Source organism: Nansenia antarctica, assembly GCF_963989245.1.
Source record: "Nansenia antarctica genome assembly, chromosome: 4".
In the NCBI taxonomy this organism is placed as follows: Eukaryota; Metazoa; Chordata; class Actinopteri; order Argentiniformes; family Microstomatidae; genus Nansenia; species Nansenia antarctica.
The window spans coordinates 40762812-40788444 of NC_137689.1; the positions used below are offsets into that span (position 1 = coordinate 40762812).

General features: G+C 45.7%; 1 protein-coding gene across 1 annotated transcript in view; it reads left to right on the top strand.

Annotated features, from left to right (window-relative positions):
* The first annotated feature begins 6223 nt into the window (after positions 1 to 6223).
* LOC308155400 (retinol dehydrogenase 12) overlaps positions 6224 to 25633 on the top strand; it is a 43320-nt gene continuing 23910 nt past the window's right edge. The window contains exons 1-2 of the mRNA XM_080528718.1: positions 6224 to 6579; positions 12293 to 12532. Coding sequence (XP_080384844.1) covers positions 6417 to 6579; positions 12293 to 12532 — 403 coding nt within the window. The 5' untranslated portion in view covers positions 6224 to 6416. The remainder of the gene's footprint in view (positions 6580 to 12292; positions 12533 to 25633) is intronic.

A 25633-nucleotide genomic window follows, 5' to 3' on the forward strand; every position in this document is an offset into this window, starting at 1 on the left:
GCAGCGTGGATGGCCAGCAACTCCTTGTTGCCCACATCGTAGTTCCTCTCGGCAGGGTCAAACCGGCGAGAGTAGTAGGCACACGGGTGGACCTTCTGGTCCTCCTCCGACCGCTGGGTGAGAACGGCCCCGACGCCCGTGTCTGAAGCGTCTACCTCCACGATGAACTGCCTGGCTGGATCCGGGTGGGCCAACACCGGCGCGGTCGTAAAGAGGCCCTTCAGGGTGGAGAAGGCCGCCTCAGCCTCAGGGGTCCAAGAGAACGGGCGAACAGTGGAGGTACAAGCAGTGAGAGGGGCCGCCACCTGGCTAAACCCCTTGATGAACCGCCGGGTAAACCCGGCGAACCCGAGGAAGCGCCGGAGTTGTGTTCGGTCGGTGGGTCGTGGCCACTCTGCCACCGCCTTAATCTTAGCCGGGTCGGCGCGCATTTGCCCTTCTTCCACGACGTTACCCAGGTACGTCACAGAGGAGGAGTGGAAGACGCATTTCTCCGCCTTGACGAAGAGACGATTCTCCAGGAGCCGTTGTAGGACCAGGCGCACGTGTTGGTGGTGTTCCTCCATGGTCGGGGAAAAGATCAGGATATCATCCAGGTAAACAACCACGAAAACATTTATCATGTCCCTCAGCACGTCATTGACCAGCTCCTGGAAGACTCCGGGGGCATTGGACAGGCCAAAGGGCATGACCAGGTACTCGAAGTGACCGAGGTGGGTGTTGAACCCGGTCTTCCACTCGTCCCCCTCCTTGACCCTAACCAGATGGTAGGCGTTGCGGAGGTCAAGTTTAGTGAACACCCGGGCGTGAGTGAGTGGCTCGAAAGTGGAACTCATAAGGGGGAGTGGGTATTTATTCTTAACAGTGATGGTGTTTAAACTACGAAAATCTATACAGGGCCTCAGGCCACCATCCTTCTTCGCCACAAAGAAGAAGCCCGCCGCGAGGGGGGAAGACGATGGTCGAATTACACCCGAGGCTAGGGACTCGGCTATATAATTGCGCATTGCCTCCTTCTCCGGGACCGAGAGGTTGTAGAGACGACCCTTGGGAAGGGCTGCCCCGGGAAGGAGGTTGATGGGACAATCATACGGCCGGTGAGGAGGAAGTGAAAGGGCGCGGTCCTTACTAAACACCATGGCCAGGTCAAGATACGTAGAGGGGACACCAGTGAGGTCCGGGGGAGAGACTAAGGGCCTGGGACCGCTGGACGGAGAGAGGGCGGAGCGTAGGCAGTTGGCATGACAGGGGATGCTCCAGCCCAAAATCCGTCCAGTGGTCCAGGAGATGTGGGGATCGTGTCTCTCCAACCACGGCCTACCTAATACTAGGGGTGCAGTGGGGGCGTGGAGGACAAGAAAACGTGCCGTCTCGACGTGATTACCGGACATGGTGAGGGTGAGGGATTCAGTGCTATGCGTGATCCTACCTAAGGGCCTCCCATCGATGGCTTGGGGGAACAAGGCATGGTCGAGGGGAACGAGCGGGATGCCGGCCTGACGAGCGAGGGTGATGTCCATCAAGCACTCGTCGGCCCCGGAGTCAATGAGGGCGCCGGCAGAAATGGACTCCTCACCCCAGGAGAGGGTGGCTGGGAACAGCCGGTTGTGGTTCTTGATGGGTTGGGGGATCGAGGCACGGCTCACCAAAAACCCCTCCTTTAGCGAGCCGGGTCTTTTGGCCGCGCCGGGCAGGTTCGGAGGACGTGTCCGGGTCTTCCGCAATACAGGCACAGCCCGCCCCGCATTCTCTGCTCTCTCTCTTCCTGAGAGAGGCGGGACCGGCCGACCTGCATGGGCTCCTCCGCTGACTCAGAGGTGGACGGGGCTGGGGAGAGCATGGGAACCCGAGGGGGCAGGGCCGAGTGGGCGGCCGCAAAACGGGGGAGAGAGGACGTGCGGCTGGGGACCGAGTGAGGGGGCCCCACGGCGCGTTGGCTGCGCTCCTGGCGGCGCTCCCGCAGGCGCTCATCCATTTGTAGGGACAAGGTGACCAGTTCTTGAAGGGAGCCTGGGCGGTCCCGGACGATAAGGTCCTTCACCGCCTCACTCAGACCCCGCCGGTAGGCGCAAAGGAGCGCTATGTCTCCCCACCCGCTGTCGGCGGCGAGGATCCGGAACTCTAGGGTGTAGTCCGCGACGGTCCTGGAGCCTTGCCGGAGTTCCAGCATCCTGGAGGCGGCGTCCGCGCCGTCAGAGGGGTGGTCAAACAAAAAGGAAAACTCCCGGCGGAACGCCTCGTAGTCCTGGGCAAGATGTGGGTCTCTGCCCACCACGGCTATGGCCCAGTCTAGAGCCTTGTCCACCAGGAGGGACATAACGAAGGCTACTTTAGCCTCTTCTGACCCATACTTGGACGGTTGGAAAGCAAAAAAAAGTTCACACTGGGTCAGGAACCCTCTGCCCAGATCAAAGTTCCCTCCAAAGGGTCGAGGGGTAACCAGGTTGGGCTCGGGTTGGGCGGGAGCTCGCCCTGGGGGGGCTGGAACCCCCGGTGACTCAGCAGGGGGAGCAGGGACTGCAGCTCCTCCAGGGAGCGTGTTCAGCCTCAGCTGGACGGAAGCCACCGCAGAGGCAAGAGTGCCCATCTGGACAGCAAGGGAGGCGAGAGCAGCTGAGGCGGAGGTGGACGACTTCTGGAGCTCAGCGATGTTACCCTGAACGGAGGGGAAAGCCTTACTCAACTCCGCCTGGAGGGACGCGAGCTCGGCCGCGTGGGCGGAAACAAGCTCGTCAACTGAATGGGCAACTGGGTTGGGCTTAACTGCGGGCGTCTGCCCCGAGGTGCTGCCTTGACTCATAATGGCTTGATTATTCTGTTATGGTAGCACTTGCAAAAGAGTCAAGTGTGGCAGAACCCCAGAACAGACGGACACAAGAGGCAAACTAACAATAAAAGGATTTATTAAAATGATGGACAAAAGAATAAACCTACTCTAACGGGGCCTAAGTGGGGGGAATGTGTGGATGCCAGAGAACTGGATAATGTAAATGAGGTGTGAGTGGGACTGTACTCTATGTGTCTGGGTGTGAGTGTCTAGCGTGCAAAACTAGTGTGGTGTAGATATGTAGATGAGTGAAGTGTTGAAATATGTACGTGTACTAACCAGTCCAGAGCAGAGAGGGGGAATAGTCGGCAGGCAGGCAGACGGGGGGGTTAGGCAGGAGGAGTAGGCGGCAGGCAGGCAGGGGGTTAGGCAGGAGGAGTAGGCGGCAGGCAGGCAGGGGCATAGGCAGGAGGGGTGGTCGTTAGGCAGGCAGGGACATAGGCAGGAGACGTAGTCGATAGGCAGGCAGGGGGTCTAGGCAGGGGGAGGCAGGTTCCTTTGGGGAGCGAGGATCAACAAAGAAAACAACTAAGGTTAGCAAAATAACAAACAAACAAAACTCTGAAGTGAAACTACTTGAACGAGAATAGACAACAGGGAGAGCCAAACAACTAACCACATGGGTCAAAATAATCAAGCGTCGGAGGAAGGTTTCTGGGGCTTCTTATAGGGCTGCCTCCTCCTGAGTTGATAGCTGGACCCAGCTGTCTCCACTTGAGCCTGATGAGGCTCAACGAGCGCCAACGAGGCAGGAGGGGGCGGAGCCGATGAGGGATTCACAACATACAGAGCTAACAGGTCCACGGAGGAAGCCATCGCCACAACTCTCCACTCTACCCTGTCCCACCTGGAGAGAGGGGGGGGGGGGGCTAAGCACGGCTGCTCTTCATGGACTTCAGTTCGGCATTTAACACCATCCTACCCGACAGATCGGTGCCCAAACTCCTAGACCTCGGACTAGACCACCTCCTCTGCCGGTGGTCCAAGGACTTCCTGTCTGACCGCCCCCAGAGGGTCAGGATAGGCCCCCACACCTCCACAGCCATCAGCCTCAGCACCGGATCCCCCCAGGGCTGCATGCTGAGTCCCCTATTCTATTCCATCTACACCCACGACTTCATCGCCGTCCACCCCAGCAACGCCATCATCAAGTTTGCTGACGACACCACTGTGGTGGGCTGCATCTCCGAAGGTGACGAGGCCGCGTACCACGACGAGGTGAAGCAGCTGTCAGTCCTGTGTAAAACCAACAACCTGCAGCTGAACAAGCTAAAGACCCAGGAGATGATTGTGGACTACAGGAGGAAGAATACCGTCATACAGCCCCTGTACATCGATGGTCTCAGTCTTCAGATTCCTGGGCGTCCACCTGGAGGATGACCTGACCTGGAGAACCAACACCACGGCGATCGTCAAGAAGGCACAGCAGAGACTCTACTTCCTGAGAATACTCAGAAACTACCACCTCAGACAAGACCTGCTTGTGTCCTTCTACCGCTGCTCCGTGGAAAGCATCCTCACGTACTGCATCTGCGTGTGGTTCCTCAGCTGCACAGCCACAGAGAGGAAAGCGCTCCAGAGGGTCTTCAACTCGGCCCAGAAGATCATCGGATGCCCTCTCCCCTCCCTGGAAGAACTGTACAACTCCCGATGTCTCAACAAGGCAGTCAAAATCCTCAAGGACCCACACCACCCTGGCTACAAACACTTCATACGGCTGCGCTCAGGCAGGCGCTTCAGTATCATGCCTCATGTCTATTTATGTCTCATTCTTGTTTTTTATTATCTTAGGACTGTGTTTGATTGTTAGAACCTAGGGCTTGCATTGTTACAATGACAATAAAGATCATTCATTCATTCATTCACTCTATAATCGCACCAACAGCCAACTCAACATCGATGAAGCCCGTCTTGAGTTATTCACCAAGAAAGGAAGGGGAAAAGAGTAGTGTACCAAGGACGACATGGTTGGGGACAAGCTCTTGTGGTTGCACCTAAGATGCCATCACCAACAGACTGGGGTTGGATGGATCCAAGTGACTGGAAACCTTTGTGGTCAACTCTTCCACAGGCAAGCCAGTCCATCCTTGAACTTTTGAGTTGTGGCTGCAAGAAAGGCTGCCGGGGGCATTGCAAGTGCAGAAAAGCCTCCTTAAAGTGCACTGCTCTGTGTCAGTGTGGAGGAGACTGTGGAGACAGTGAAGAATAGGTGTCAGGGTAGTGTGTGGTGGCACCTTTGTTTTTATTAAACTTCCTTAAACTTGTTCCCTTGTCCCAATGTATCTGCTTCGGTGATCCCTGGCACATTATGAGGTCTGAGGTCACCACTTAACTATTCACCAGAACACATTATGATGTTGTATATGGTATCATTGTAATCCTTGACCTTCAAAACATAGGGGTAGACAGCATCTGTTTGGTGTTATCATGTTTGGTTCAGGAGATATGAAGCAAAATACACAATTCGGCTATGGCGGAAAGGAAGATGGCCGCCACGGCCACTAGGAGGAGTTTTTCCGAGGGCTCCACGTCTGAAAATGTTCAGGACAACAAACTGTACAAGTGTACCAAGTTTCGTGCTTTTATGAAAAAGTGAACGATTACCCTAAAATGTTGCACATATTACCCCCACTAATAATAATAATAATAATAATAATAATAATAATGATGATAATAATACATACAACTTATATAGCGCTTTTCTAGACACTCAAAGACGCTGAAGGAGGTTGACCACCAGTACACCCAGATGCCACTCTGCCCCCACCATGGAATGTAGATTTCAATGGGCATGTCTGTGTTACTGACTCTAGTTCTCTGGTTAACACTACTGTATAATTTTGGTCAGTCCTTGCAGGCATATAGCTCTGTCTATAACATTGAGAGTGGTTACTTTTCTCCAGCCCTAACCCTAACCCAGTGTGTACCAAAAAAGTGGTGAGGTGCCCTGTTTGTTGTTGTTTTGACATACATATTGCACCTTTGAGTCCTTTTATTTCTGAATAGTAAAAAGGACACATCATTTACATCATTTGATGTAAACCACCAATTTGTGTTTTATATTTTGAGTATTAAAGCCAAAACAAATACTGTAGGCTAACTATTTAAACACATGGAGGTGACTGCATTGCGGGTATTTTTCCATGACAAGGTTTGGGACCATTTTGCCCTCTCTATTGATCCAATTTGATCTCTATTGATGACCAATTCAGCTTTTTTTATCTTATTGAATGATTAGAAAAGTAAACACTTTTGAATAGCAGCTGTGTGCGCTCTACCTGTCCCTATGAGCTTTCTGATAAAGCACAGGCATCCAGAGAATCCAGATCAATGCATCACTTGACACATCAACGCATCACCGACGTCATCGGTGTTGCATGACTGAACAGACTGACACCCAGAGCAGGTCATGGAGTATGAAAGTGTGTAATCTATATACTCTTCAGACGTTAAGACCCAGCGGAGAAGAGCAATATCAATATAGCCTTGAATTTTGAACGGATCGTAAAGTAGTCTTTTGTCAGTTAATTTAGGTACATTTCCCCTTTGCATTCAAACGGCTTGGGATTTGGGCTCGGTGGTCTTCGAAATGTCTTTTGTCTGGACTGATGTGTTTTCTCACCCGTTCTGGGCGGTGTCCACGCTGCTGCTGGGACTGGTCGCGCGGTCACAGCGGAGAGGGACGTGGGACCCGCGCGCCTGTCGTGTCCAGCTGAGGGGCAAGACCGCAGTAGTAACGGGAGCTAACACAGGTACACGTTACAGTGTCATTCAACTTGGATACTTGTTTAGAAACGGTTAGCTCAAGTGCATCCAACAAAAAACACCCATCACATGCTGGGTAAAACTATAAGTACACAACGGTTTAATATGTGGAGATCTTTGTGTTGAAACTCACTGAAATAGTAACAAAATATATCAAAGAAAGTCTTCACAGGCTTGACATGCCCACTAATCAATTGAAAACTGAACTGAACTCCCTCACAGTATCTTAGCAGTGTAAATACAGCTTTAGACCTCAACGTTTAGTTACTAATTAGACCTCAAAGTTTAGATAATAACCAGTTGTTGTTTCTAAACATTTTTTTTCTTTTATGTGAACACCACAGTTCTGGGAGGGAGGGAGAGAGAGAGAGAGAGAGAGAGAGAGAGAGAGAGAGAGAGAGAGAGAGAGAGAGAGAGAGAGAGAGAGAGAGAGAGAGAGAGAGAGAGAGAGAGAGAGAGAGAGAGAGAGAGAGAGAGAGAGAGAGAGAGAGAGAGAGAGAGGGTTTGTGTGTGAGGAGGCCACAGATGTGTGAGGAGGCCACAGATGTGTACTTCTCTCTCAATTTTCTCCGGAATAGATTATTCTTTCCTGGAAAAGGGCAAGGAATGCAACTAGAAGAATAAGCGAAAGAGTTCCTGAATAAACTTTGTGGGCTTGCTAAGTCTTATTTCAGTAGTTGATCAAATTAAAAGATGGTTTGGACTATAAATAATCAGATAGATTAATACATAGAGAGAGAGAGTGTAAATGTGCTTCATGTTTAAAAAGTGTAAATAGTAGAGTTGGTTGTTTTAGTGGTTGAGAGTGGTTTCAGTGGGGTAGAACTGGTAGCCAAGAGAGTGCATTCTAAAGGCTGTTGCACACCGAGTCTGTTTTATTCATCCACATTATGAAGGGAATTCAAACTCCTGCTTAAACATATACACCACTGTGAGAATTCATGCTGCGAAAAGTGTTTCTTGAATGTGCACATTTTAACATGTAGAGCTATGAAAACCAACAGATGCCAGTTTTGGACCGCCGCTGATAAAGGATGATAACTGATAAAGGCTCTATGATACATATTAAGCTTTTTGAACTAATGGTGGAATGGTGATTTGGAATGGTGGTTTGGAATGGTGATTTGGAATGGTGATTTTAGGCCAACTGTGAGCCAACTGAGCTCCTTTGTTGCTGCAACTGCCATGGGCCTTTCAGGACTCTACTGAAACTACTACTAGGCCTGGACTACACGTATATGCAGGGGTGCACATAACTGGTGCGCCAGTGCGCATGCGTCGCCAAAATGCATGCTGCGCGGCAGATCAGCCGCATGAGGGCGCTTTTGCTCACCAAAAAAAAAAAAAAAAAAAATTGATCACAAAAAAAACATCCTCTACCATGGTTGAAATTGAGGACAGTGATAATTTACAGCAGTCAAGAGAGCAGTGATGATGACGATTAAGCTTGTAGCATAAATAAATGCTAAGGCTGTAACTTTTTGTTGAAAAGTTGATTTCAGTGTTTACAGAACAGAGCAGTGCTTAAAGAGATCAGTTGATTTCATTGTGTTTAAAGGAGTCTGACAGACTTTCATGCTTAAAGAGCAGTCATTTGATTTTGCATTTGTTTCTTTTGTTTTGCACACAATCATTTGTTCGTTCATCTTTATTCATGAATAAATGTCGTTTTGCTAATATAAGTTATCCATGTATCCCTTTTTCATCCATCCTGTGGGACGGGTCGTGACTCGCGAGCTCGGGGAGCACCAAGCAGCATCCCTAGGTGCTCCTCTGAGCACTGGCCCCAAAAAGTTATGTGCACCCCTGCGTATATGGATATTTTTCTAAACGCAATTTTTTTTGTACAATTGGGCCTCTCAACCATACGAACACAGCGTTTTCACTCACATAAACAGAGATTTCTCTAAACGGATAAAAAAGTGAAGAAATAAAAAAATATCAGATTGAGTGGATCAGTGTGGTTATGTTAAACGTGGTTATGTTGATGCAATGACGTCAAGCGTCAAGCCGTTCACACATGCGCATTGAAGCAAAACGGTTGTCAACAGCAACAATGGCGGACATGTACCGGGTTTCATTGTCGGTCCACACAAAATAATAAGTTTTTGCTTTCTTCTTGGTCGCCATAACTTGCTTTTCTGTCTGTTTCAAAGAGTTTGGTCTGTTTACGCTTTGAGTCACTGCCGCCGTTTGATTACAACTGACTGCGCATGCCCATAACGTTCTTCTTTGCTGTAGGGGCGATCGTTTTCAGTTTTGGCTTTTGTATGGACAGAGACGAAAATATCTGCTTAAAAAAATATCCATAGTGTAGTCCAGGCCTTAAACAGCACAGTGTTTCCTCTATATGCATTTATTCTTGGCGGGCCGCCACGAATCAATTTCCTCCGCCACTAATGCTGCGCAACGATTATTAGTTATTATGACCGGAGAACAGAAAAAAAGCAGATTGAAGCTAGATTTAGACCGCTTTCAGACCTACATTTCGTTACGATTTAGGGTGTAGTAAATTACAATATGTTACAATGTTGCAATTAACCTCGTCGTTTGTGTTCGCACTGCAATCGAGACTGAATCGCTGTCAACAGGCTCGCGGCGCGAGGCGAAACAGTTTTGTGATTGGTCCGAATTTCGCGGGACATTTGGATTTCAGGAAATCACTCCTCTCTCTCTCTTCGCCCGGCGCGCGTCCCTTTAATCCCGTATCCTAATCGAAAATGTAACATCATCAGCGACGACTGTGGGTTATTGCATTTACTGCTGTTCTCTGGTTCATGTTCTTATACCAGTGCTCAGTATACGAGTATTTTAAATGAACATTCGTAATATAGTCGGATGTTCATGGTCAACTAAATCAGCCTATTTTGTGAAACAAATAATGTTGCCGCTAATGGGTTAACCGAGCAGCCTAGCACCTAACGCTAGCTTCGAACTATTCATAGCAATATGCGCGGGGCAAAAAGAATCTATTGCCTCTAAAATCATCACGAACAGAACGGCGGAGGTACGGGTAAGCAGGGCTCATGTTGGTGTCATGAAAGGTAAGAGTTGGTTTTCTTTAACTCAACTGATAGCATTACCTTGCTGTTGTTGTTTACCGAATGCTCCATCTGACTGTCACACTGTGATTTTACTTGTGTAAACAGTAATGTTAGCCGGTTTTGTGCGTGGTTTTGGTGAAATTATGTCTTTGTTTTGAGCGCCAGTGCGCGTTTTATGCGCGTGCACGCGGAACAAAATCTGCGCGCGCTACGCGCACGAAAAAGTAACACCCAGCCACTAATGTGGGAAATCCTGGAGGAAACACTGCAGCATGAGACCTGCCAAAGTCTTTTTTAGAATGTTTACACAACAATGCACACATGTGTCAACCAGGGCCCTATTCCACGAAGCTCGATAAAGTTCTAAGCCTCGATAAAGTTCTAAGCCTCGAAAATGTTAGCTTGCGTTTGGTGCCATCAATGTGGCTCAAATAATTCGCTGCTTGGTTGAGCTCCTTCTGAGTCAGATATAATTAGCCTGGTCCAGACCAGGCTAAAACACAGGCTATAGTCATCTGTGCGTCAAAAAAGGCTCACAGGCGGAAACTAAACCCCGAACGATAGTTCCTCATTGTGTCTTTTAGGAAATATTAGTTCCCACTTCACACGAGATAGATAGATTAGATAGTTTGACTGTGTGATAGATAGATAATTTGATATTTTGAAAGTGTGATCGATCGATAGATAGTTTGATTGTGTGATAGATAACTTGATATTTTGAAAGTGTGATAGATAGATCGATAGATCAATAAAGAAAAGAGTGTAAAAAAAAAGTAATTGTCTCAACTTGCATTGCTGTCATCACAGCGGTCTGGCTGGTGTAGTGGTTAAGGCAGCCGACTCGAGTTCCAAAGGTTGCGAGTTCGAGACTTGACTAAGTCATTCCTTTTTCTTTTTTTTTTACATTTAACCGAAGATTTCATGCAAAGGCTTCAAACACCATTGTAATCGTGTCAATTCTTGTAAATTAGCCTGCACCATAATTTTATAGCCTACATACTTTTTTAAATGAGATTTTAGATTAGATTCAGACAACGAAATGCAGTAAAAAGTGCGTCTGAAGCGGGATTCGAACCACGTCTAAAAATGACGAATAAATCCTGTGGCAGCGGTCGGTACCACTAGGCCATTGTGGCGATATGACAGATTGTAGCCTGCTGCTGATATCACCACAGTAGTAATATTCATTTATTAAAATATGAACATATAACAATAACTGGGGCTAGTATGACCTACGCATTTAATCGGTCAGCAATTTCTTGCCAAACCATTTCCCTCGCCTTGTTAATTGCGGCAGTATTGCACTATTTTACATCTTATTTCTCCGTCTTCATAAAAATCAATAATTCGGAATGCTGCGCAAATGTAGTACCCCTGCAGAGTGGAGTATCTTCATTTCGACAGATCGACTCTTCTGGGCTGCGTATGTCTGCGTGCACGCGCCCATATCGATGATTTGTAAGCCTGTCTTCTGTGAACACTGATGACACAAGGCTGATCCTCATTCGAGGAATCACCTGAGGCTTGAATTCCAATCTCGAGTTCCCTGAGCGCCGCATTTATTTATAGCGCAGCTAAACTGATCCACCTTTAGTGGAATGACCCCCAGCTCTACCCCAATACAATTGGAAGTATCACAACAACAGACACGGCAAGGAGGCTGCAGTTGGCCCTAAAGGACTATAACCCCGTCCTCACGTCTGCTGATCATGTCACATGTTCATGGGACAGGCTATAAGAGCCAGCTCATGTTGGTTCCACCATAGCTTGAGCAGTCGCTCACGCTGCACATTTAATGTCTTCCCTATTGTTTAATTCAAGTGGGTGAAAAGAAGTTCATGGGCTCCCCGATATGTACATTATTTATATTATAATGTTGTTTACTTCAAGCAGGAGCTATATCAGAGCGGAACTATATCTATTATAATTATATCTACTATGTATCTATGTATCTATCTTCCAACCTTCTCTCATCTATCTGCCTATATGTTACCCTCTGACCATCTTTTATCCATTGGTCCACCCTACTATCTCATTTTCTTTCAGCTACCCAGCTAATGTATCTATCGTCCATAATTAACCTTCTTTAAACTGTTCTGCTACCAAAATCAGACTTTACAAGCCCACAGAGTTTCTTCTGGAACTTTTGTAGTTACCTACATTCCTTGGAAACGGGGTTCCACTTCATAAACATCTGCTCCATCTGTTCCAGATGTCGGTTTCTCATGCAGCCAGAGCTAAACATTGCACAGTGAGCCTCAATGTGAGAGAAACTCTTGGATGCTTAGTTTAGAGCAGGCACAGCCAGCTTCTCAGAATCTAGTCCTCAAATAGGATAAGGGATGACCTTTGACCCTAATGAACGTGAACCATGTGGCAGCATTTGTGGTTAGATGTAGTGTTTATACTGTTGTCTCACACTACAATGGTCTTTTGGCCTCTCAGACACACTTAGACTCTAACCCAGCTCCTCCCCATCTGTTTCCAGTGCCACTGCTCCTGTTTTGTGTCAACACAAGCTAACCCCCTTCCCCCTACCTCTCTCTCCCTTTATCTCTCTTTCCCACTCTCCCTCGCTCCCTTCCCTCTTTCTCAATCTCCTCCTACCCCTGTCTTTTCCCTTTCGTTCTCTCCCGACCTTCCGTCCCACCCTCAGGGATAGGAAAGTTCATTGCCCTGGACTTCGCCCAGCGCGGGGCTCGCGTTATCCTGGCGTGCCGTAGCGAGGTGCGCGGCAACGCCGCCCTGCGGGAGATCCGGGAGCGGAGCGGAAACCCCGACATTCACCTACGCCTGGTGGACACCTCGTCACTGGACTCGGTGAGGGAGTTTGCAGAGGGGGTCCTGAGGGAGGAGAAGGAGCTCCACATCCTGGTGAACAACGCGGGGGCCTCAGGTCAGCTGACAGCTGACATCACACTGACACATGTTTGGGTCTCCTGCCATGGGTTAGGGTTACCCTAACCTAACCTACCCTAACCCTATGCCACAAAACTGTGTTAGCCCACTGAGCTTAAGACTAGGGGTGATCTCTTCAGGTCTATGTTCCTCCTCTAATTCCAACCCTAGAGTTGATATCCAGTGGTATACAGTCAGGTCCATATATATTTGGACACAGACAGAATTGTTGTTATTTTAGCTGTTTACCAAAACATCTTCAAGTTACTTACCGAAGACAATCACAGCTGTGCTGATATTCAGTATAACAGCACAACCTCGAGTGTGATATTGCTTTTATACAACGATTCTACAGCGCCATTTATTAGCTAACAGTAATAAGCGACAACAGATTATGATTTGTTTGTTTATTGAATCATTTATTTTGGCTCCGCCAACAAACAAAAAAATCTGCAACTGAACTTCAACTGTACTGTTGCCTAGTAACCTGAACACAAACATCCGCAGCCTAGCTACTTTGTATTGTGTACATTTATCTGTACGTTTCCATTTATTGTGCAACCAGTGAAATATGACTCGGTTGACAGTCGCTTTGGTGGTGAATGTGTGAATGCGATTCAGACGAGTTGACATCAGATGGTATATGGTAAATGGACTGCACTTATATTGCGCCTTTTTTGCTGCTCCAAAGCGCTTTGCAATGGCCTCTCATACACCCATTCACAAATTCACCCATTCACACACACCAATGGCGGTAAGCTGCCATGCGCTGGCCTGCTCACTGGGAGCAATTTTGAGTTCAGTGTCTTGCCCAAGGACACTTCAACATCGAACCGCCGATCTGCCAACCTTGTGATCATTAGGCGGCGACTCTTTTTTTAAATTATCTTTTATTCTAAAAATATTATTTTAAATACAATCATAGCTATACATATTCACACATGTTAATTTTATAGCCTTCATTGTATTATAATTCAAATTAAATAAATTAAAAAACCAATAAATAAAACAAAACACACCCATACCATTTTGGTATGAGATAAATCCATCTACTATTCAGTCAGTCCTTCATAACCAAAATAACCCTTTAATATAAATCAATAACAAAAGAATGCAACAATAAAAACAAAACAATCTTCAAAAATCTAAATCAAACTCCAACCCTCCATCCACCCCCACCCCTATAAACCCCCAATCCCTAATAAACAACTTCTCAAAATCTTTTTGCCCTGTCTTGTGCATCAGTCCCACATTCTTCCTGACCAATCCCTCAAAAACATTCCACACCGTTATCCACTTTCCCTCAAATCTTGCTACATTTCTCCTCAAATAAATTGCATACCTAGCCTGTGATAATACATAATTTAAACACCATATATTCACTCCCCTCCTCTTTTCCTCCACCCCAAAAACCACCAACCTCCTCCACTCCTGCATCCCCACCACCTCCACCCCCCAGTGCTTCTTCACTAGTCCTTTCAACCTTTCTTCAAATCCCTTCATTTCTCTACATTCAAAAAGCATATGCATTAAGTTCTCATCCTGTATCCCACACACATCACACTCCCTCGAAACTGTTCTGTCTACCTGATGCAACACCACCTTAGTATAAACCCTGTTATGCCTGAGCATGAAATCAAAATGTGTACATTCTAAACTATTACAGGTGCAACTCAAAAAAATTGAATATCGTGCAAAAGTTCATTTATTTCAGTAATTCAACTTAAAGGGTTACACTTAGATATTATATAGACTCATTACATGCAAAGCGAGATATTTAAAGCCTTTATTTGTTATAAATTTGATGATTATGGCTTACAGCTTATGAAAACCCCAAATTAAATATCTCAGAAATGTTTCATATTACATGAAATCAATAAGAAAAGGATTTTAAATACAGAAATGTCAGCCCTCTGAAAAGTATAATCATGCATATGTACAATGCAATGAGTCTATATAATATTTAAGTTTAACCCTTTAAGTTGAATTACTGAAATGAATGAACTTTTGCACGATATTCTAATTTTTTGAGTTGCACCTGTATATTTCAAAAATAAATTCCTCCATATATTCTTCACCTCCAATCCTGGGAACACCTGCCTCCACACCTTCTCTGCCGCAGGCTCCTTCACTCTGCTCTCCAGCAGTGCCCAGTAGCACTCCTTCACCTTAACAGCTGAGAAGTCCCGCACTGTTTCCCCTTTCCCTAGTCTTAACCTTGGTAACTCTGTTTTCTCCTTCCCTCTTAACTCCCTATCTAACCTCCTCACCCACTCCCCTGGTATACTCTGCTTTATTTTATTATACATGCTCACTATTTCTCCCCTTCTCATCTCCTCATCTGTTTCCCTAACAACTTCAATAATTGCCTGCTCTGATAGGAACCCTGGCACTACCTCATACCTAAAATCCCTTACTCTAATCAGTCCTGCCCTCCAAAAACTCTGGACTCTAAAATGTTTCCCTCTCTTCTTATTAACGGGTTCAATAAAACTGGAACATTTAGTATCTCCCCTCTCTTCTCACACTCATATTTTACCTAGGGATGCACCGAACATTCGGCCACTGAATGTATTCGTCCGAATATCGCAAAATAAAGCACATTCGGTATTCGGCCGAATGTGTGAAAACACCGAATGTTTACCACCGAATAGTGGGCGTGTTTTGATGATACTTGCCAGGTCATTCTTAGGGAAGAACTGACGATGAGCGAAGGGAAGTCCAGGGTAGATGTAGACAGAGGGTTGATTGGGAGTGGAGACAGAGGGTTGATTGGGAGTGGAGACAGGTGTGCAGGTTTGGCTGAAGATCTAATTAGTGGGGACAAGCCTCAGCTGCGGCGGAGAGCACGCTGTGCTCGAGCTGTGGGGGCGGGGGAGGGTGTGTGAAGGCCCAGCCGTAACACTATGTCATTGAACCATACGGACATCAATACTTAAGCCACAACATACAGAATTATCAAAATCCTGTAGCATCTCTTTAAAGAGAGTTCACCTAATTAGTTAACTTGCAATCTTCCAAAGTATTTTGTAATAATATTATCATGGCACATCATTCTTGTTAACACAAGTCATGAATAAAGCTTCGGCCTACATTGATGAAAGATTTTCTTTCAGCAGCTATTCAGGGAAAACAAAAACATTTAATTTGACTGATTTATTTTATTTATTGTGCTTTGTTGGTATAGACTGATGTCTGCTGGAATGTTCAATAAAAGTTTTTTTTTTTTCAATCTCAATTTCTTTCTTTGAGAAGCATGAATAAAAAGCAAAATGTATTTAGTTTATGCAATGATAAAAATTAAAAACTGCCGATACACATTCGGTATTCGGTATTCGGTATTCGGCCAAGTGTTTCCTTAAATTCGGCTTCGGCCTCGGCCAAGAATTTTCATTTCGGTGCATCCCTAATTTTACCCCAGGCAAAAAACTACCCCAGGCTTTAAACACCTCTTTATAGAATTCCGGCACCCTATCATACATCCGTGCTTTAAAGCACATCAACAAACCATAATCCCCACACCTCCCACATCTATGTACCCATTCCCTAAAGTATCCTTTCCATCCATGTCCTTCCTCCCCATACAAAAACCTTTTGACTGTTCTGACTCTCATTGCCCTCATCTTTACCTCCAGATCTACCAGCTTCAACCCTCCTTTATCATAATCTGATACTAGTACATCATACGCTATTTTAACCCCCTTTCCTCTCCACAAAAAATCTGACACTAACATCCTGGTTTCTTTTAGAACCCACTCTGGTACATTCAATACACCTAATACATAAACATATTTTGACATTAACAGTGCATTAACAATTACAACTTTTCCCTTCAGTTTCATGTTCCTTTGCTTCCAATAATTCAATGTTGTTCTTATTTTATTCAAAAACTCCTGTCCATGTGTAATCAACAGCCTCCCTGTCATCCTCTCCAAGATATATCCCCAACACTTTTATCATCCCCTTTACAATTTTCTAATCAAAAACACAATTGTCTGTATTCACTCCACCTATACACAACATTTCAGACTTGTCAACATTCACTTTTGCACCTGAAGCCTTTCCATATATGCAGGGACGCTTTAAGGGGGGGCTAGCTGGGGCGGTGGCACAGGGCCTCGCGCTTTGGAGGGCCTCGCGTGAGGCAGGGTAAAAAAACAAAAAACTCCTTACTCCTGCGCCACCTGCAGGAGTAAGCACTCCCTACTCTGCTTGCTTCCATTGCGTTCTCTCTCTGCTTTCCCTCGCGTACATTCGAATGCGTGAACATTTATTTTGTATTTTTTCCGATGCCTCAGCCCGCTGTTTAATGTGGCCAGGGTAAGCATGCTTACCAGCCAATCAGTAGTTCTTTCATTCCGATAAGAGCTACTGATTGGCTCTTATCACTTTCAAGTTCACTTAACATTTCACCTTACTTTCTCTCGCCCGGCAGAATAGCTTATGTTAGCTAGCTCAAACGATCTAAATAATAATAATCAATAAGGATAACTTGCTTGATTTTGTGAATATGGACATTACTGTCAGCGACATAAAGGGAGACTGGACTGGACTGGAAAAACAGAACTACTGGCTAAAGGCCGCCCGATGCCACCGCTCACCGATCTTCACACCCAGAAAGGGAGAGTCGCTAGGGGGTAAGCCTGGTATGAGCGGTTTATATGATTTATATGATTTGCGAGGCTGGTGGCGATCTGTGCTTGTTTATATCAAATCAAATCATCAAATCAAATTTTATTTGTATAGCGCATTTCTTACAAGATGCAACTCAATGCGCTTCACACAATGAAAATGTTCAGTCAATCAGTCAATCAATCAATTAATACTGACAGAGCCACGAGCAGGCAAAAGTAAAAACCTGTACACTATGTAGCCAGGAAAATTCCCTTGCAGCCCTCTACACATAGAGCGACTACTAGCCAGTTTGCCTACCAGCATCCAGCGGTGGGCCCCCACACCCCCCCCCGGGGAGCCCCCGCCGCCCCACACACCCGGCCCGCCCCACCACCAGCACACCCGGCCCAGCCAAGCAAGCACAGGCCAAAGAGGACGGCCAAAGAGCACAAGGACGGCCAAGTAGGTGTCCCGGCGGCGGAACAGACCAGGCACATGGGGCAGCCGGGGGGCCCCAAGGGGAGGGGTACTGCTGTGCTGCTGGTTATGGTTTGAGTACTGCTGTGCTGCTGGTTATGGCTTCTTATTTAAGACTTCCTCTGCTTTTACCTTTGAATGTAGGCCTGTGCCGTTGTGTTTGGAGAGAGAGCTGCTTAATCAATCGCTGAGATAGGCCTAATGTCGCTGTCCGTGCCAGTGGTTCTGGACCAAAAGTGTTTGAGAGAGATAGAGAGGGAGGGTTTGTGATGTGATGTCAAGTGCCTGTGTGACAAAGTGTGAAAAGAAAGTGTGTTGTGAGTTTACTATGGAGGATGGAAACGGTGTGTGTCTGTGTTGTGCGTGTGTGCGTTTGCGATGTTGAAACTGGACTTTTTTTTTTTTTTTTTTTTTCAGCAGGCTGGCTACTTGAAAAGATCTTGGTTCAAAAAAGATTGAACAATGAGCACCCCTGATATAGTCGAAACTGGCAACAGTTTTGTTTTGTTTTTGGTAATCTGATCACAAAGTGACATTACAGTTTATTAGCGGGTTCTAGGGCATCAAAATTGCATTTCCTTGAAACTGCGTTCACTGATAGCGTGTATTATTATTATATGTGTATTTCTATATCTTATGCTTACCCAATCTAAAAGCTCACGGCACGTGCCTGGTGTCGCGCGGTTATAATGGTAGCCTACATCATTATAAAAGGCCTCGCAGGTGTGCCCCGCGGTGGTGTAGCGGTCTAAGCACTAGCCACTAGTGCAAGCTGCCCACCGGGGACTGGGATCGAATCCCAGCTCGCCAGATCCGGATATGGCCGAGGCACACACAGGGAGCGGCATATTGAGCGGCCGCTCCCGAGGGCGGTATAGGAATATTTCCGGACAAGGATCCGTCGCGCAACACCGCCCCCTGGGTGCCGGAATAACGGTGCTGGGCTCGAGGAGCCAGTCAGCTAGTCTGCCTGGCGGCCTCCTCTGGGTCTGCCGGCCACGGGGTCGTGCGGCGGATCCTACGCAATAGGCAGGGGATAATTGGATGCTAGGTTGGGTTCAATTGGCTACCAAATTGGGTGAAAAAGGGATAAAATCGGAAAAACTAATTTAAAAATTAATTTAAAAAAGAGGCCTCGCAAATCTGACTTCGCACAGGGCCTCGCATATCTCCCATATATATCCCATATTTATTCCCTTAATTTCCTTCTCCTGCTTAATATAAGCTGCCAATGGCTCCACAGATATGCTATATAGCAATGCTGACAGTGGACACCCTTGTCTTATTGATCTACCCAAAGGGAAGGAGTCAGTCAATAATCCATCTATCTTTACTTTACTTCTAGCATTCTTATATAATAATTCAATGCAATCCCTCATAACAGTCCCAATCCCAAAATGTTCCATTGTTTTCAATAAAAATACATGTTCCACCCTGTCAAAAGCCTTATTTAAATCCAAAGATAACAATAAACCCCCTCCCTCCCTCATGTCCTTCACAACATCCCTTAATGTGCACATATTCTCTGCCACATCCCTCCCTGGGACTCCATAGGCCTGGGTAGGTGCAATCATGTTTTTCATTACTTCATTCAATCTATTAGCTAATACTTTTGCTATAATTTTATAATCACAATTAAGTAATGATAATGCTCTATAATTCTGTAATTTGTTCCTGTCCCCTTTACCCTTATACAATAAAGTGAGCACCCCCAAGCCCATAGAGTCCGGAACCACCCTTTTATTCCCCATACACATATATGCCGTATTTTCCGCACTATAAGGCGCACCGGATTATAAGGCGCACCTTCAATGAATGGCCTATTTTTGAACTGTTTTCATATACAGTACAGGGCGCATAGAATATTATAAGGCGCATAGAATAGAAGATACTGCAGTCAAACGTTTGACTGGGGTTGCGTTTCGCCCAAGCTCCACCTACTGCGTTGCGTCACCTCTCCATCGGTGTTGTGTCAACTTCCCGTTGTCCATGCTCCACCTGAGCGTTGTCACCGTCAACGTTCTACCTGCCCCACTGTCAAAAATATATATTTTTCCACCTCAAGTATCAGCCGTTCGTCATCCATTTTTGCAACAAGCGTCAAGGACCTGCGGTGATTCACAGCTGACTCACGTGATAATTCGCAATAGCTGCGACCACGAGATAAGGGGCCGGTTTCACAGACAAGGCTTAAGCCTAGTCCTGGACTAAATCACACTTTCAATGTAAAATCTCCATTGAAGATGTTTTTTAGTCTAGGATTAGGCTTAAGCCTTGTCTGTGAAACCGGCCCATAGAGTAGTTAGCAGTGGTGTGCCGTCAGGGCCAGCAAGGCCTTCTCTGCTGGCCTAAACATCATCAGAATATACATTTTATTTTAATATATTTTTTCCACAAATATGTATTAATGATTCCCCATAGTCTATTCTCTTCATTTCATAGCTTTCCTCTTGGTTGCGCTGCTTCCAGTCTCCGATTGAGATTTGGAGGGCTGGCCTTTATGTTAGAGCTTTTATCCAATCAAAATGTGTTGCTAGGGGGCTCCAAAATCTGCCTGCCTTCACAAAAAACGGTGCCGCGAATTCGACCTGTAACTTAACGTTGGAACGAGAAAACCTGTGGCGTTCCTAGTAAACCTACGTAGATGCGAGCAAAAGCAACAACGGCGCCTGCTGGAAGGCTCAATGATGTCAGCACCCAGCACGTCTTTTGATTGGATACGCACTATTGCTACGCACTATTGATACGCACTATTGATATTCACTATTGAGATGCGTAACTGCCGGTAGATGTGAAAGTGCGCAGGGAAACGGAGCATCACAACGAAAGCTTTCGTTGACTGATCGATAATACTGATCGATTGTGTCCTGTTTTTGGGTAAACAATAACTTTCATTTAGGGGACACGATGAAAGCACCGAGTCCACAAACAGAGGAAACTACGTTGAGCTTCTTTCTTTTCTGGCTGAAAACAACCCAGATTTACATTACCACCTGTCCACAAGAAAGTGTTTACTGGGACGTCAGGCAAAATACAAAACGACCAGATTTTTGCTATTGCTTAAGTGATGGGAGAAGAGATCAAAATGGAGATTAAAAAGGCACCCTTTGTCGCTATTATGGTGGACGAGACGACAGACGTGGGTAATGTAGCGATCTTAAAGATGTTAGTTTAACACTCTTCATTGTAAATGCGGATTTATTGATTAAAAATGCTTCGGAAATATTAATATAACTCTGTTGTACTTGTCTGACTATGTTAAGGTGATGCAACGCCCGGTTATACTGTGTTTCTGTCTAGTTTCTAGAGCCATGGCGTCATAATGATGGTATTAAGAGGTAGAATAATTCAGGTAGGAATGTGTCGGACATCACTGAAGGCCTAGGTGTGAAATGCACCGCCCGCCACTGGTAGTTAGCTACAAGCATTTTCAATCTGGTATTATCTCTATTAGTGGATTAACCGCTGTGGTGATTTAACAGCTGATAAAAATACATCAAGTAGACTACAAACAGAGCAAAACAATAAAACAACACCAGAAAACAACCAATAGGCTATACAATTATAACCAGGGGTGCACATAACTGGTGCGCCAGTGCGCATGCGTCGCCAAAATGCATTCTGCGCGGCAGATCAGACGCATGAACGCGCTCTTACGCACCAACAGCTGGAAGCGCTGGGAGAGGAATTTACTTCCTCAAAATCCAACTGCTGACTGCTGACTGCTGCATCACTGAAGCCCCACTAAGTAACTATTTGCCGTCCCCTCAGCCGAAGGCCCGACGAGTAATCCATCACAACAGTCGACCGACGACGACCACGGTGACTCCCCTCACGAAAACATTCGGAAAGTATCGTAACTCGTACTTTCATTCCGCGTATCGCGTATCGCACGGTTATCACGGTTATCACGCCGACACGTGAAAATTCTGTCCCGAACGACTCGTCGCTAAAAGGAAAAACAACACCAAGGGACTTCACATTTCTTTTATCTGAAGCTTTCAAACGTTCAGACGTTTGTTTTACAGCTTCATTATCGCACCTAGACCCCTGACCCAGGGAATATGGTTGGGAATTCTATTAGAAGAAAAAAAATAAGACTTTGTTGCACAATCAAAATAATGAGCTATTTAAAGTGATAGCCTACAACATCCTCTACCATGGTTGAAATTGAGGACAGTAATAACAGCAGTCAAGAGAGCAGTGATGATGATGATTAAGCTTGTAGCATAAATAAATGCTTAGGCTGTAACTTTTTGTTGAAAAGTTGATTTCAGTGTTTACAGAACAGAGCAGTGCTTAAAGAGATGTCAGTTGATTTCATTGTGTTTAAAGAACAGACATTCAGTTAGTGCTTAAAGAGATGTCAGTTGATTTCATTGTGTTTAAAGGAGTCTGACAGACTTTCATGCTTAAAGAGCAGTCATTTGATTTTGCATTTGTTTCTTTTGTTTTGCACACAATAATTAGTTCGTTCATCTTTATTTATGAATAAATGTCGTTTTGCTAATATAAGTTATCCATGTATCCCTTTTTTATCCATCCCATGGGACGGGTCGTGACTCGCGAGCTCGGGGAGCACCAAGCAGCATCCCTAGGTGCTCCTCTGAGCACTGGCCCCAAAAAGTTATGTGCACCCCTGATTATAACCAACAACCAATATGTGACAGCTCCTGGTGAAATGTGCAACGTAATTTTTCAGTTTTTACACATGCTTAAACTACAGATTGTAAGCTTTCAAATGATGTGTCATACATTCAAATCAGAGAAAGATTGAACACGACAGGCGTATTTGAATGTTGGTTCACCTCAAACACTGAATGGGAGAAAAGTGACTCTAAACGCAGCCACAGCTGAATGAATGAATGGTCTTTATTGTCATTGCTATAGTACAGGTACCAAACAACGAAATTTGGGAGGGGTGGCTCCCCTGGTGCTAGGAAAGAGAAAAAAAAACTAAAAAAACAAGAAGGGAAAGGAGCTAGTTTACATAAATAAAGGCTATGTACACTATCCACTATACTATACTAGCTACGAACGCTGCTAACAAAACACATCGCTACGAAGGTCTAAACTGCATTTTAATAACATGACAACATGCTGTGAGAACATCGACATGCTAAAAACACATAACTACAGATAACAAGATGAACACACAGTTCTTACTTTTGAACACAAGCTAAAACGAAAGTATGTTTACAAGTCAACCCTCCCTTACTGGTAGCCTCCGGCAAACGAGAATAATGAATCCAATACACACATTAAGTGTTTAGTGATCGTTAAACTGTTGTTTATTATATCGAGTGGGTACTTTAAAACTTCAAGTTGAAAGCACCAAGAAGGACCGCCTCGAAATTCATCGATGTTCATGTCCCGTGCTAGCGCTGTTGCCTTCATTCGAATAGTGACTGTAGAGACGCTTCTACTTGCTGCTCTCTGTTCAACAACCCACTGTTCGAGTTTGTCCTCTAAGTAACTGTGGCCATCTCGCTTTGTTCCCTCGGAAACTCTGTTTAGTCTTCTTTACTTGGGGTCTTCATCCACACACAAGTGGTGTGGGACTGTGAGTAAGCACAGTACCGGTGTTTACTGATTACCGTAATGCTGCAAGCGGTGCGGCTTTGTAGTTTACCAGTCGTACTGAAACATTTTGACAAAGCGCCTTGAGCGCCGTGTACAACCAGTATGGATCAACCAATTAACCAATTGATCCATATATAAGGCGCTCCGGATTATAAGGCGCACTGTCGTTGAAAATTAAAGGCTTTTAAGTGCGCCTTATAGTGCGGAAAATACGGTACTCTGCACAATATAGGGGCCAGGATGTCAACAAATGCTTTAGAAAATTCAGCCGTCAACCCGACCGAACCCGGACTCTTATTTAGGTTTAACCCCGTGATGGCTGTCTTAACCTCCTCCACCCTTAGATCTGCATCACACATTTTTCCTTCTTCTGTCACCCTAGCTTCCACTGCTTCTAATACTTTATTCATACATTCCTCATTGACACCCCTAGATGTATATAGGTATGTATAAAATGACTGCACAGTATCCATTATTCCCACTAAGTCTGTTATTATTTCACCTATATCATTCTCTAATTCCTTAATTTTCCCCTTCTCTTACCACATACCTTGCTCTACTCCTTACTAAAGCACCTTCACACTTTCTCTTCTCTAACTCCCTCAAATCTTCCCTCACCCTCAAATACTCTGTTAAATCATGCCCTGGAATATTATCAACTCTCTCCTGTTCTATTGATAACCTTTTCTGCAAATCCCTTTCCTCCCTCACCCTCTCTTTCCCTCTCCGTTTTGCAAATGCTATTATTACAGCTTTTAATTTATCCTTCATCCCTTCCCACCACACACACACATCACTCTCATACATCTGGTCTTCCATAGCCACACTCACACACTCTCTTACTATCACCCCAAAATGTATATCTTTAAGCAAACTTGCATTAAAGCACCATGTCCCTCCTCTTCCCCCTACGTTCCCCCCACCTAGCTGGAAAGACTGAGCATCGTGGTCACTAAAAGCCATAAACCGATACTCAACCTTTCCAACCAGGTGCCTCACCTCCCTCTTCACTAAACACAAATCGATCCTTGATTGTCTCAAAACCCCCATCACCATTTGACTCCTTGAAAAAACCTGTGCTTTAGGGTGCCCCTTCCTCCATATATCCACCATTCCTCTTGTGCGCATCATTTCTAGCAGTACTGGGCGTGACGGATCATTCCTAAATGTTACCCCCCTTGTTACATCTAACCTATCCACCACCACATTATAATCCCCAACCATAATACAATTCCCAACACATTTCTCTTTCAAAGATTCAAAAAAAAAAGTTATATATTTATCCACATTTGGTGCATATATACAATACAGTGCATACTCAATCCCTTGATATTCAAACCCCACTCCCACCACTCTTCCCTCATTGTCATTCATTATGTTCCTTACATTGTTCACCACCCCATTCTTTACCAAAATAGCCACCCCACAAGCATACACTGTTCCATTGCTTACATACACTTGTCCATTCCACCTCCTTCTTACCTCTTCCATTATGTCCTCTGTCCAATGCTTCTCTTGGAGGCATATGATCTCTTCTTTGTATGCTGCCAACACAAGCTCCATCTTCTTCCTATCTCTGAGTCCATTTGTGTTGACAGCAACAACCCTGACCATAGTAAAGATACAAAAAAGGAACACATGCACCCCCATGTCATTTTCCCATAGCCACCTTTGTCTTCTTCCCTCGTGCTATTGCACCCCTTCCCGATCTTGTCCTCACCCTCTGTACATCCGCATATAGTTCTTCATCGGAACCTTTTCTTTTTCCCACGCCCTCTATTGAAGGCCCTGCCTCATCCATTTCTCCATCTCTTACTGCATTATCGAAGCTGGCTCCAATCTCCTCTCTCTCTTTATCCCCTACTTCCACCGAACCAGGCCCCTCCGCTCCTCCCTCCACTTCCGGCTCCAACTGCGTCTCCTCCACCACCTCAGCTTGTCCTCCTCCCTCCGTCACGTCTTCATGGCTCCTTTCCCCACCTTCTCCTTGTGTCTCCACCTCTTCCTCCTCCACCACCTCCTCTTTGAGATTGAGATTGATTGAGATTGAGATAACGTTTATTGCCACTATGCATTACACATATAGGAATTTGCTTCGTCACCACAGCAAGTGCGTTTATACTTTTTTCACATATCAAAAAACAGGACAACACAACAACAACACAGGACAGACAACAGTGCATTGGATAGTGCGGTATAAAGTAAAGTGCAGTGCAGAGTTTTTTACAGTGAGTCCAGTTCAGTCCTGGGCAGACTTGGGGGCGGGGGGGGGGGGGAAGCCAGAGTCATTTAACAGCCTGGCGGCTGAGGGGTAGAAGCTGAGCCTGTGGCGGGCCTTTAGTGCCTTAGGCAGCCGCAACCTTCTTCCAGAGGGAAGCAGGGTGAGGAGGCCGTGGCCGGGGTGGAAGGGGTCTGCCATGATCTT